The sequence below is a fragment of the Chrysochloris asiatica genome, unplaced genomic scaffold (genome assembly GCF_000296735.1).
Source record: "Chrysochloris asiatica unplaced genomic scaffold, ChrAsi1.0 scaffold00037, whole genome shotgun sequence".
In the NCBI taxonomy this organism is placed as follows: domain Eukaryota; kingdom Metazoa; phylum Chordata; class Mammalia; order Afrosoricida; family Chrysochloridae; genus Chrysochloris; species Chrysochloris asiatica.
This window is the reverse complement of record NW_006408555.1, coordinates 22,897,185-22,911,486: the sequence shown is the minus strand read 5'-3', so window position 1 is coordinate 22,911,486 and position 14,302 is coordinate 22,897,185. Positions and strand designations below refer to the sequence as shown.

Genomic DNA, 14,302 nt, shown 5'->3' with positions numbered 1-14,302 from the left:
TTATAGGGCTACATCTTTTTGGAGTGATAAAAATGTTTTGGAACTAGATAGAGGTGGCCTTTGCACAACACTTGAATGTACTGTCACGAAATTGTTCACTTTCAGTTAACTTTTTATGTGACTTTCACCTGAAAGACGGTGTAGACAAACTAGGTTCTGCCCACTTACTTGTATGATCTAGAGCAAGCTTTTTTCTCTCTTTTTGAGCCTCAATTTCTTTACCTGGAAAAGAGAACTAAGATTGTACAATTTGGTCAAGGTTGCCCATGTGGTAATTGGTTGCCCAACTAAGTAGGCCCATTTCTGTTTTGTGCAATTTTACTTATCCATCCTTTTACAGTGTGGAAATATTTTAAGTTGCTCTCTGGAATATCCTATTTGATACATTTTTTGTTTATATAATGCTGCAGAGACTGAATCTAGGAGCTAATGAGGATACTTGTTTATTTAACCAGTTTTATAAAACAGTTTGGGAGTATGGTGACTCTGTATAACCACTAGATTGTGAACCACGAAGTCAGCATTTTGAGCCCACCAGCTGCTCTGTGGGAGAAAGATGAGGCTTTCTGCTCCCACAAAGATGTATAGCCTATGAAACCCTATGAGTCACTATCAGCTGGAACTGACTCAATGGCACTTAACAACATAAAACAGTTTAATCTTTCTCCTTTCTAAATGAAAGATGGGAAATGATTTTAAAGGGAACTCAGTTCCCTTTAAGTAAAACTTACTTCCCCATTATCTTCTGGTAACCAGAATATTTGTCTACAGATATTTGTCAATTCTAGAAATTTTAATGAATACTTTTCTGGTAGCACACACGCACACACATAAATAGTTACAAATTAAAATATCAACTGAAGAACCTTGTTCTACATATAGTTTGGGGTCTGATTCTGCTCAAAGTCCACAAAATTCTGACTCAATAGTCACTAGTATTATGGAAGACTCACAAATTACTACTCTTGAAATTATGTATTAGAAACCATGACATGATACAATTCCACTTTATTTTTTGTGTGTCATGTGAAAGACTACACATAGTTTAGCCTCCAATGCTGGTCAGCAGCAGCTTACCTTGCCAAGGCAGACAGCAGATCATCACATTGGCCCTCAGGGAGGTAAGAATTCCTCCTACTGGCCAATCTGCTCACCCACCCAGGGCACCGGGAAAGACCCTTGTTTTAGCATTACATTTAAGTCAGCCCAAATCACATTTTCTGGGGCAAAGGCTCTCTCACTGCTGACTCTAGTCCTGGAAGGCTTCTCCTCCGGCGAGCCGCCAGTTCAATCTTCTGAACTAGGCTCACATCCCAAGGATGGGTTACAAAGCTTATGACAGTGCCTGGCACCTCACTCCCCACACGGCCCACCCTCCCTGCTCTGTGAATATAGTCTTGCAGGGTGAGTGGGAAATCATAATTGACAACCAGCTTCACATGGGTGCTGTCAAGGCCCCGAGAGGCTATGTCTGTGCAGAGAAGTATGTCTTGGGAGCCCTTCTGGAAGCACTGGAAGATGCCTGCCCTCATTGAGGCTGGCATTTGTCCCTGCAGTCTCAAGTGTTGGATTTTGTGGTCATCCAGAATATATCCCAGCCAGTTCACGGTGGTGGAGCTATTACAGAACACTAGGATAGCTCCCGAGGGGCCAATCCTAGTTGCTCTGTTGTGCTGCTTGAAGATCTGCACCAACTCTGTCACTTTCTCTGCTCCCTTGAGCCTCAAAAATGTCTGTTTGACATGAGGCATGATGCAGTGGAGCTTGGAGCTCGTGATGGTGGCGAGAGAGTGAGGGCTGGCGAATTTACTCAGCAGCTGGCCCACACCTTCAGGAAATGTGGCTCCCACCAGCACCAACTGAGCTTTCGGATTGAAAGGATCTTCTAAGTCGGCTGGGGTTTCTGCTATGTGGCTCTTCTCCAAAATGTAGTCTACAAGTTCCAGGAAGCTTTCGTCCAGCAGTGTGTCTGCTTCATCCAACACCAAGAAGGAAAGCTGCTCCAGGCTAACCAGTTGACTTTTGAGGGCCTTCCACAGAGCCCCTGGAGTGGCCACTAGCACATCTGTTGGAGGCTGTTTGGTAAGCTGCACCCTGAGCTTACTCATACCATGGCCTCCCCCTAATTCCTGCACCTGCAGACCCAAAGAGCTGCCCAATGCCTGAGCCACGGTTCGCACCTGTTCCGCCAATTCTCGGGAAGGCACGAGGACTAGCCCTCGGGGGGCAGCAATACGGCAGGAGTTAAGGTTGGGCCGGGCCAAGAGTCGTTGAAACAGCGGTAGGAGGTAGCTGAGAGTCTTACCACTGCCAGTTTCCGCAGCGCAAAGGATATGGCGGCCTCGAAGTAGAGGAGGGATGGTGCTCAGCTGCACTGTCGTGGGCCGAATGACTTCGGGCGCAGACTCCTGCAGCGCGTTCAGCACCCGCGGCTCCAGGCCTAGGTTCGCGAAGCTGCTCTCCAAGGAGCCGTTGCGCAGCGCTGGCGCCTCCTGTTGAGCACGCTCGATGGAGAAGTGGTCTCCGCGTGCGCGCCGGCTCCTCCAGCCGCGCGAGGCGAGCGGCGCGCGCTCCCAACGGCCCAGCGTCAGGCGCGCCGGCTGGCTAAACTCCGGTCGCCGAGCCGAGACCAGTAGCGGACCAGGTCGCGCTAACACTAGCTGCGGACGACTCCGTCGCTCACTCTGCTGCTGTTCCTGCCGCCGCTGAAGGGCCCGGGGTATACGCACCACAGGCAGGGGATCGTCAGGACAGCGGACCGCTAGGTCCCGTCGGGGAACCAAGAGCTGCCGAACTGCGAGCAGTAAAAGTCGCATTGGCCGCGCCAGAGCCATTTTCCTTTTGGCGAAAGAGCGGCGCACGGCAATGACATCACGGAAGCACAGCGACCGTGCGTACGGTGGCCGACTCGGTGAGACTGGAGCGAGGAGTTGGCGAACCGTGAAGAGGGACGGAAGATCTGTGTGGAGTTCATTTGCGGCGAGGTCTGTCGGGCTGCATAGGGATGGTGACATCCAAATCCGGGTGGCTTTGGGGGAAGGGTGCGCAATAGAAGGACATGGGGAAGGACTGTGAAGCTCAGGTCTTATGGACCAGGAAGGCTTCGGGATACTGGGTGCCGGGACCCTGCGATTCTCCCTCATCGCACTCATTGCTTCTGTGACGGCGAGCCTAGTGCTTGCCTCGCTTCTGTAACCGACGAAGTTTCACCAGTTGTGGTCTCCGTACAACGTCTGGTGATGAATATTTATTGAGTCTTAATGAGTGGTTGGAGTCCTGGTGTGGCGCTGCGGGTTAGTGCGCTTTACTACAAGTAGGTTTGAATCGCAAGGTCGGCAGTTCAAGTTCACCAGCCGCTTCTCAGAAACCCTATACAAGATCGCTGTGAGTCGGAACTGACTCGACAGCACTTAACAACAATGAATAGGTCTGGGGACTAATAAAAGCCTGGGAGTAATAGAAATAGGCTCAAACCCAACTCTCCACCCCCCAGGACTGAAGAGTTCAGAAGGCAAATGGTGGCTTTCAGCATTTTCACTCTGTGAAGTGCAAAGTAAGGTCTACAGGCTTTATTTTAAGTGGACTCATTTCTTTTTTTCATTCAGCCAATTTTCGCTCTTCAGTCATCTGTCACCCCTCACGAATTCTAATCCTGAACCCACCATTCATGAGGCCCAGTCACTTCCATTAACTTCCGAATCAGGTATCTCAAGTTGCTTAAATAGTAGGACCGTTTTCTGCTGCTATTACATAGCCATTGGGAGGTTGATATGTTGTTGTTCTCATGGAGTCTTGGTCAGACAGCATATTTTACTTGAATTCAGATGTTCAAATTGCAAAAACACATAACAAAAACTACTTCATTCGTTCTTCTTGAACGAACAGATTAGGAAAATGGTGTCATCTTTTCTGTGGAGTTCTGGTGTAGCCCTGTGAGTTAAAGCACTGGACCACAAGGTCGGCGGTTCAAACTCACTAGTCTCTCCTTGGAGATCCTATATAGTGTCGCTATGAGTTGGAACCAACTCAACAGCACTTAACAACAATAACAGTTTTCTCTGGTCCCTAGTGCCTGGGATAGGAGGGAAGATAAATGTTTGTGAATTGACCAGTGAGAATTTTTTAAAAACATAAACAGTTTAGAGAAAGTGTTTTAATTTCATTAAATACTATTGAAAATACAAAAAGCTTAAAATTTTTCAAAAGCCATTTTGATACATGAGTAAGTAGACTTTCTGGAGAATCATCAGTTATATCAGGGGAAGAGAGAGTTTCGAGGAGTTACCAGTCTTTGGATAGAGCAGTAAATCTCAAAAGGGGGTGATTTTACCCCTCAGGGTACATTTGACAATGGCAGGAGGGAATTTTAGTTGTCCCAACTAGGGAGATTCTATTGGCATCTAGTAGGTAGAATTCAGAGAAATTGCTAAATACCCTACAATGCTCAGGACAACCCTCACAACAAAGAATTATAAGGCCCAAAATGTCAATTGTGTTCTGTTGATAAACCTTGGAACTAAGGAGGAGGAAGAAGGTGGAGATTCCTCCTAATTTTTGGGAGTATGGTGGCTCCATATGATAAACACAGGACTTCGAATCACAAGGCCTGCTATTTGAGCCCACCAGCCGCTCCGTGGGAGAAAGATCTCCACGGGAGAAAGATGAGACTTTCTCTCCCACTAAGATTTAAAGCCTCGGAAAACCTATGCAGGGTCACTATGAGTCGGAACTGACTTGATGGCACTGAACAACAACACTCACTCTTCAGCTGGACACATTTGCTAAACTCTAGAAGGGGTCGTTCAGGAGGGTGAAACGAGAGAAGACAAATCTAGGGAGAATAAAATTTGTCCTCGTGTTTGAAGAACGCATCCTATGGATGCCCTGTGGGGTGTGCCATTCCAGAAGGCAGTACTGGGACTCATGTGACAGGGAGGCAGATTTGGAACTTGATGTAAAGAACTGCTGCAGCAACTAGGATGACCCAGAGCTGTCTTTAGTTTCCTATCAAATCAAGGTTTATGTGCAGGCTGGATAGTTGCTGGATTTCCGACCTGATAGGCTTGTGCCACTATCTTTCATATGTAAAACAAATAATTGCTTTGCACCAAGCCAGCATAGATATATTGAAGGAATTATCAGAAAATAATACATAGGTATGTATTTGTATTTGTGTTATGTCCAAATATTTGCGGCAGGGTAACTGTAAAAGGCTGCTTTCTCATTATAATTGCGTCCTTATAATATGTTTACCTCAAAAGTCTTCTAGGGCTTAGAACCTGCCTGAACCTGTCTCTGACCATGGCCCCTAATTTCTTCTTGTCATTCCATTAGATACTACCTAGGACATCAGAAAATATCTCTTTTTCTCTGACCACAGTTGTTATTGACATGCACGTGTTTATAGTATTGTGGTTTGTTGTTAAATGCCATCAGTAGGTTCAGACTCACTGTGATCCTGTAAAGGAGGAACAGCTGGTGGGTTTGAACTGCCAACCTTGTGGTTTGCATGCTAGTGCTGATCCTACCAAAAAAAATTTTTTTTAAGCTCTTAGGGGTTAGTGACCTAACTTGGAGTGTTTTCCCGAGAGCTACCTTGGTGATTCCTGTTCCCTGGTGGTTCTGTAAGCTTTAAATAGTCTCGTTTCTTGTGTCTCAGCTGATAACAGTACAGATTCACTTAACAGGTATTGAGTACCATGTATGTACTTTTCAAACAGTGAGCAAAACAGACAAAATTCCCACTTTCATGGAGTTTACATTCTGATCTAATTAGTTGGGCTAAGCCCTGGATGCTAGTATTTTTAAAAACTTCTCTAGATGACTGTAATGTGCAGTCAGATTTGAGAACCTCAGTTATAAGTGATGCACTTTGAGAATTGTTTGTTGTTAAGTGCGCTTGAGTCTGTATGGGGTTTCCAAGGAGCAGCTAGTTGGTTTGAACTGCCTCCTTGTGGTTCACACCGACTTTGTGACCTAATGCTTATCCTTCAGCACCACATCAGGACTCCTTGAGAATTGTAAGACCTTGCAAAAATAAATGGTTATTAGTATTCCTGCTGCACAGGAACTTTTTAAAGTATTGAAGAGCAGAGATGTCAGCTTGAGGACTAAGGTGCGCCTGACCCAAGCCATGGTATTTTCAATAACCTCATATGGATGCGAAAGCTGGACAGTGAATAAGGAAGATCGTAGAAGAATTGATGCCTTTGAGTTGTGGTGTTGGAGGAGAATACTGAAAGTGCCATGGACTGCCAAAAGAACCAATAGATCTGTTTTGGAAGAAGTGCAGCCAGAGCTGCACTTGATGATGCACTTGGAGGCCAAGATGGCTAAGCTTCGTCTCTCATACTTTGGACATATTGTCTGGAGGGAACAGTCGCTGGAGAAGGATGTCATGCTGGGTAAGGTGGAAGGTCAGAGAAAAAGAGGAAGACCCCTAACGAGATGGATTGGTCAGGTGCCATCATTGATGGAGTCAAGTGTGGCAGCGGTAGTGAGGTTGGCCCAGGATCGCACATTGTTTCGTTCTGCTGTGCATGGGGTCGCTGTGAGTTGGTTCCGACTCGATGGCACCTGACAACAACAACAACAGTATTCCTTCACTGTCTCTCCATTTTCTTGTTTGCATCAGGGTTGTTGTGTAAGTGCTGGCAATTCATGTTTGCAGTATTCTGTCGTTACTTTGGTATACAAAGCCCCTGTCTTTGTATGCTTCGACCCTTTCACCATCTATCTAACCCAGCTCCCTACGTCCTTCCTGCCTGTCACCATCTACTCCTACAGCTGTCTCCTTAGTGATTTTATTAAAGCACAGCCGTGCCCCGTCACCTTTTGACTCAAAAGCCATTAATGAACCCCCATTGCCTACAGATTATCTCCTAATCATTGTCCAGAATCTGGCCCCAAGTGTATCTCCTTCTGCTTCCTTGTCTGCATATTGTTTTACTCAAGTGCTGGCTTCTTTGCAAGTTGGATGAAGAGCTTGTAGTCCTTTACTGGGAACTCAAGGAAATTGGGTAGTAATTCTGCTCTATAACCAAACCTGAGGTCTGACAATTTCATTGCAGTTTGACTGATCAGTTCTTCTATGCCTGAAGCACAAACCAGATTGTAGCTCTCACTACCATTTGACAGTTTACTTTCTTTTTATAACAGACACTAAGCCCCTACCAGATGCTGTGCTCTGGTGAGGATCTGGTGATGAGCAAGACCCAGTGCTTGCCCTCACCTTACAGTGGGAGAGGCAGGCTGACAGGATAGGAGTGAGCTTAGAGGAGGAGCATTGTGTTTGGGAAATGTGGGTCAGGGAAGGCTTCCTGGAGAAGGTAACATCTGTGATGAGTTCTGAAAAGCTAGTGGTAATCAGCCATGTGCAGGAATAGGGATGTGGCTCCTAAGTAGGGGCAGCTTGTTTAAAGTTTCCAGAGAGATCAGGCCAGTTTGGAGAGCTCTAAATGCTTCAGAGTAGCTGAAGTTTAGAGTTGGGGAGTTAAGAGGCAAGGGGCAAGTAATGAAAGATGAGCCTTCTATGGAAGGCAGGTCAAAAGCCTGTTTGTTATGTTAAGAAATTTGGACTTTTCAGGGCAGTGGAGGCTTCCAAGGATGAAAATGGCCTTGTTTGTACTTAGAAAGATACCTCTGGCTGTTGGAAGGAGCACAAATTGTAAGATATGAGCCTGGAAGCAAAATGACTGATTCAGAGACTATTGCCATAGCTCAGTTGAAAGGTGATAGAACTGGCAGAGCCAAGAGTTTAGTAATTTCCATTTCTTTGCCTCTAATGCTCCACAATCCCTTTATATTAAAAGAGCTAGTAGATGTTTGTTGGTCTATCAGTAGACTGGAGAGCATGTAGAAGATATAAAAACCTGTGATAGTGAAAACAGTTAACATTTTTAAGCCTTTACTGAGTGCCAGGAACTGTTGTGCTAAAAATGTGCATCATCAAGTTTACTCTCCAGAGCATCCCCTTGACCTAGATTCTGTTGTAGCCTCAAATCCCAGAGGGAGAAGCTGAGGCTTGGCTGGATAATCTGTTTAGGGAACAGAGCTAGGATTCAATTGCAGGCCTGTCTGATTCAAGAGTCCAGGATCTGTACCCTGATATGCTGTATTACCTCTTTGTCTTATAAATGTAATGTGTCATTTTAGTGTTTTCTCACACGTTTTAAGTAGGAAATAGAATACTCTAGAAATATTTAATGATGATTGACTTTTATTCTAATTCTAAATATGTATTTTATAAAACATACATGAATGTTCCCTACCCAGAGAAGCAGTGACGCCAGAGATGGAGGCAGAGATGATGACGTGGAGAGATGGAGCAGCTGGAGACTTTAGTTAGACCCAGAGAGGGAGAGGGGCTGTGTGCTGACAACCGGGGGTCAGGCTTGCAGAGTATACCCTGTGGTTGGTTGATGATGCATGGAGGGGATTATAACCATGGCAAGGAAACTATATATGATAGGATGAATATATAACTAATGTTCTCCCATGTAAACAGTCACGTAATTTACAATAAAACATTAAAAAAAAAAAGAAAATAACAAATGTTGGTGAGGATGTGGCAAATTGGGACTCTTATCCATTGCTGATGCTGTGGGTTAATGCACTAGACTGCAAAGTTGGTTTGAACTGCAAGGTCAGTGGTTCAAGCTCACCAGCTGCTCCTTGGAAACCTTATACAGGGTCTCTATGAGTTGGAACTGACTTGACGGCACTTAACAACAACAAATCCATTGTTGATGGGAATGTAAAATGGTAGTCACGGTGACAAATGTTGCGGTTCCTCAAAAGATTAAAAATACAAGGGAGCTTCAAATAGTTCATGAAAATGGAATGAAAAGATGAATTTTTTTCCATAAACGTTTTGAAGCCCCCTCATAGACTTGCTATATGACCCACTCAAAAGACTAGAAAGCAGAGACATAAATAAAGATACCAATGTTCATTGTAGCACTATTCACAATGGTCAGAAGATGGAAACAACACAAAATGTCCAGCAACAGATGAGTGGATAAACAAAATGTGTTGTACACATAAAATAGAATACCATTCAACCAGTAGGACAGGGCTGGAGAACTTTTTTTGCCAAAATTTATAATGTCATTCACGGCCATACAAAATTATTAACTTAAAAATTAGTCTGCTATGTTTGGTGTTTGAACAGAACATGGGAATACTGAATGGTTTAAAATTAAGAAAGGTGTGCGACAAGGTTGTAGTCTTTTACCATACTTATTCAACCTCTATGCTGAGCAAATAATCCAAGAAGCTGGGTTCTATGAAGAAAAAAAACATGCCATCTGGATTGGAGGAAGACTCATTAACAACCTGTGGTATGCAGATGATACAACCTTGCTTGCTGAAAGTGAAGAGGACTTAAAACATTTACTGACCAAGGTCAAAGAGCACAACCTTCAGTATGGATTACATCTCAATGTAAAGAAAAAAAAAAATAAATAAATAAATAAAAGAAAACAAAAATCCTCATCACTGGACCAATAAACAACATTCTTATCAATGGAGAAAAGATTGAAGTTGTCAAGGACTTCATTCTTCTTGGATCAACTATCAACACTCATGGAAGCAACAGTCAAGAAATCAAACTACGTATTGCATTAGGCAAATCTGCTGCACAAGACTTTTTTAAAGTGTTGAAGAGCAAAGATGTCAGTTTGAGGACTAAGATGCACCTGGCTGAAGCCATGGTATTTTAAATAACTTCATATGCATGTGAAAGCTGGACAGTGAATAAGGAAGACTGTTAGAAGAATTGATGCTTTTGAGTTATGGTGTTGAAGGAGAATATTGAAAGTGCCATGGATTGCCAAAAAGATCCAATAGATCTGTTTTGGACGAAGTGCAGCCAGAGTGCTCCTTGGAGTCCAAGATGGCCAAACTTAGTCTCTTATACTTGGGACATATTGTCAGGAGGGACCAGTCGCTGGAGAAGGATATCATGTTTGGTAAGGTGGAGGGTCAAAGAAAAAGAGGAAGACCCCCAACGAGATGGATTGGCTAAATGGCAGCATCCATGGACTCAAGCATGGCAACAGTAGTGAGGTTGGCCCAGGATCGGGCAATGTTTCGTTCTGTTGTGCATAAGGTCGCTATGAGTCGGTACCAACTCGATGGCACCTAACAACAACAACAACAATATATTTGGTCAAACAGTTAATGAACTCACCCCTAATGTGAGTTAAAGGCGTTCTGGTAGCGTAGTGGTTATGAATCGGGCTGTGAACCGCAAGGTCAGCAGTTCGAAACTACCAGCTGTTCCACAGGGGAAAGATGAGGCGTTCTGCTCCCGTAAAGATGTACAGCCTCGGAAACCCTGTGCAGGGTCGCTATGAGTCGGAATCGACTCCACAGCACATAACAACAACAACATATTTATTTATTTATTTATTTATTAATTATTCAGGAGCGTGGTGACTCTAGAGGATAAGCACTGGACTGCAAACCATAATAAGGTTAGTTTTTGAGCCCACCCACCAGCTACTCTGCAGGAGGCTTTCAGCTCTCATAACAATTAACAGCTTTGAAACTTTCTATACTATGTAATTTATTTATTTGTTAAATTTCTTAGTTTTTGTGTGTGTTCCCCTTTTAAAAATGAAAACTCTACCAGAGCAGGAATCTTTGTTTCGTTCTTTAATGTATTTCAAGAGGCTGGAACAGAACCTGGCACAGAGTAGGCATTTAAAGTAATCTGGATGTTGACAGGAAGAAGGAAAGCCTGCGTGGGTTGATAGATGAGATGGTCTCCAGGTGGATTTCTGACTCTTGTTTCCCCTTCCTCAGGCCAGAGCAGAGAAGGAATGATTGTGAATAATCTCTCACTGTGCTACCACAACAAACTCATCTTGGCTCCCATGGTTCGGGTAGGGACGCTTCCAATGCGGCTGTTGGCCCTGGATTATGGAGCAGACATTGTTTACTGTGAGGTAAGGGGCTCCTTGTTTTTATGGAGGGCTTTTCTATAAGTGCAGCTGCCACCTTTGCATGTGGGCGGTGCCAAGAGTTGGGGGAGTCAGGATGGGAACTCAGAGGGCATTGGCATATGGCCTTCTGTAACTTCAGGGGGAAGAAAGAGAATCACCACCAGCCTCAGCCCAAGTCTGATTCCCATGAGGTGGAGGTCATATTTAATCTCTGTCCTCCGCTTTCTAATGATTCTAACACCAATTCTCCCTCCCACACCACTCTACTTCTTTGTTTGATAATTTGTTGCTATCGCAACACCAAACTCACAGATTATACTCACTGTTATGAGGTTTATTAGGGAAGTAACATGTTGCAACTCAGGATTAGAATCAATAGGCTATGACTGGGAATCAGAATCAGGCAGCATGTAGGCATAGTTTCCTTTCTTCAGTGTAGGACAACGCTCAGCATCTCTTGGCTATTTAGGACTCCTCTTGCCAACTGAGGACAGGTTTCTCTGCTCCTTTGCTTGACTTTGGCCTTTGTGCTGTCTTACACTGTCCCATGAAATGGCTTCGGTTTCTCTGCCATTTCTTCTTACTGTCTTATGCTATCTCTAGTACTATAGCTCTCTCTGTCTCCTGGGGTCTAGGAGGTTCTTACCACAGGAACTCTGAGTCCAAAGGATGTACTCCATTCCTGGATTTTCTTTCTTGATAGTAGAGTTCCCCCTCTCTACATCCTTTAAGCCTAGCAGGATGATAAAACTGATCACTATTCTTGTTAGGGTTCCAGGTACCAGGGTTTTTGTGTGCATAATTCCTCTAAATCAATGTATGGGAATTATAAGACCATGCATGACTAAAAAGACATATTAAGTAAATGTTGTAGAGTAAACATTGGACTACTAACTGCAAAGTTGGCAGTTCAAATCCACCAGCCATTCTGTGAGAGAAAGTTGAGCCTTTCTGCTCCTGCAAAGATTTATAGTCTTGGAAACCCTATATACAGGTCACTATAAGTCAAAAATCGACTCAATGACAATGAAGGAGCACCTGCTAAGTTTTAGGAGCATGGAGAGGAGAGAAGCATCATGGGCTACCCTGGCCAGGTGGATGGATGAGTGTAGTTTCATGTCATTGCCCTGATCCCTAGAGTCAATATACATTCAACCTGTGAATGAACTCAGGGTCAGGGTGACAGGGCAGGCCGGGGGAACTAGGTGAATTTGGATGCGGTAGCTGTAAGATTTTGATGGTGGTAGCTATTGAGTCAGTAGACATACTTGCCTGCTGTTCTGGAGAATATTAGGGTTTTATACCCAGGTTTAGAAAACATCTGCTAGGAAAAATAGAATTATAGGAGTAAATATTAGTAGTAAGGGGGTGGGAGCAATGACTCTCAATTGGACTTTTATTGGAATTATTTGGATGTTCCTCTTCAATCCTGATACGTTCCCATAGTGGGTGGTGGTGGTGGTTATGTGCTGTGAAGTTGGTTCCGACTCATAGTGACCCTGTACAGGGTTTCTGAGGCTAGAAATCTTTATGGGAGCAGAAAGCCTCATCTTTCTCCCTAGGAACAGCTGGTAGTTTCAAACTGCTGACCTTAAGGTTCGCAGCCCGATTTGTAACCACTATGCTGGGTGGGAGTTTAAAAAGAAACTACCTAAGTCCTTCTGGTGTTTCTACTTCACTAAGTTTAAATGGCCAGGGGCTAGGGGTGGGATGAGGAAGAGAGCTTGGCTGTAGAGGGGCAACACAGGGGATCCTTGTGGTGAGGGGACTCTTCTGTGACTTCCCAGTCAGTGTCAACATCCTGGCTGTGAGGTTTTACTATATAGTTTCAACAAGATGTTACACTGGAGAAAACTGAGTAAAATGTACATGAGTTCTTTCTCTCTCATTAACAGCTTCGTGTGGATCTATAATTACCTCATAATAAAAGTTTAATGACAATCACTGGGGTAGAGAGAAGAAACTGCCTTGCTAAGGCAACTGCAGTTCCAGCCTTCACATTGTGTTGTTAAGTGCTGTTGAGTTGCTTCCTACCCATAGCAACCCTGTATAGGGTTTCTGAGGGATGACTGGTGAATTTGAACTGTTGACCTTGCATTTCAAACGGACCTTGTGGTCAAGTGCTTATCCTACAGCACCACACCAGGACTACAGCCATCGTGTTGTTAAGTGCTGTCGAGTTGGTTCTGACCCAGAGCAACCTGTGTATAGGGTTGACGATGAGTGGCTGGTGAGCTTGAACCACCAACCTTGTGGATCAAACTGACTTTGCAGTCAGCGCATTAACCTACGGCATCAAACATCAGGATTTCGAGTATCATGTTGTTATGTGTAATCGAATTGGTTCCTACCCCTAGCGACCTTGTATAGAGTTTCAGAGGAGCAGCTGGTGAGTTTGAACTGCTGATCTTGCGGTTCAAACCGATTTTGATGTCCAGAGCATTAACCCCCAGTGCCACGCCAGGATTTCAGTAAGTGCCGTCAAGTTGATTCTGACCCATAGCGACCCTATATAGGGTTTCCAAGGAGCTGCTGGTAAACTTGAACCACTGATTAGGGGGGTGAGTTAATGAAGTGTTTGACTAAATATAACAGGCTAATTTTTAAGTTGATAATTTTGTATGGCTGTGAATGATGTTATAAATTTTGGCAGAAAAACGTTCCCCACCCCTGCTTTAAACCTTCCACTGACCCCTTCTTTGGGAAGTCTTAGGGTGTTTTCAGGTGGAAGTAATTGGCCCAGGATTTATGCAGTGACCCTTCTAATGAACACGAACTCCAGAGGTCATCTTTCTTTTCAGTGTCTCTCGAGTTTGGAGCAGAAGAAATACTGATTCAAACCCTTTGGCATTAAGGCTCTCTTACTCTAAGAAGACCCTCAGTGAGATGAATTAACATAGTGACTGTAATAAGGGGCTCAAACAGGTGGTGTAGGACTGGGCAGTGTTTTATTCTGTTGTAACATAGGGTCTCATTAAGTCGGAACCTACCCAAAGGAACCTAACAACAATAACAAAAACAATACTTTCGGAGGTTTAGTGTGACTTATGATGAACAAAGGGACCTTTGCCTGAGGAGACCTAAGCCTGCCACCCAGACCTAGCCCTTGTGGAGAGCTTGTTGTTGTTGTTGTTGTTAAGTGCCATCGAGTCGGTTCCGACCCATAGCGACCCAGTACAGGGTTTCCAAGGGGTGTAAATCTTTACGGGAGTAGAAAGCCTCATCTTTCTCCCGCCAAGCGGCTGGTAGTGGAGAACTTGAGGAGGGAAGTATTTGGGGACTGGATCCTGAATGCAGGGCAAGGCACAGCCTGGTATCTAGTGCCCCCTAGTGGATCCATCATTGTCCTGCAA

The 14,302-nt window shown here is 44.4% G+C and overlaps 2 protein-coding genes across 2 annotated transcripts in view; one reads left to right on the top strand and one right to left on the bottom strand.

Moving 5' to 3' along the window:
- Positions 1-1,211: 1,211 nt before the first annotated feature.
- DDX28 (DEAD (Asp-Glu-Ala-Asp) box polypeptide 28) lies at positions 1,212-2,834 on the bottom strand. The gene has a single exon (XM_006860329.1). The coding sequence runs from the start codon at positions 2,832-2,834 to the stop codon at positions 1,212-1,214; it is 1,623 nt and encodes a 540-aa protein (XP_006860391.1).
- Positions 2,835-10,820: 7,986 nt separating this feature from the next.
- Positions 10,821-14,302, top strand: part of DUS2 (dihydrouridine synthase 2) — a 41,569-nt gene continuing 38,087 nt past the window's right edge. Inside the window, exon 1 of the mRNA XM_006860226.1 lies at positions 10,821-10,952. Within this exon, the coding sequence (XP_006860288.1) occupies positions 10,827-10,952 (126 nt within the window). The 5' untranslated portion in view covers positions 10,821-10,826. The remainder of the gene's footprint in view (positions 10,953-14,302) is intronic.

Coding starts and splice junctions, on each gene's coding strand:
- DDX28 (XM_006860329.1), bottom strand. CDS start 2,834: ATGGCTCTGGCGCGGCCAATGCGACTTTTACTGCTCGCAGTTCGGCAG.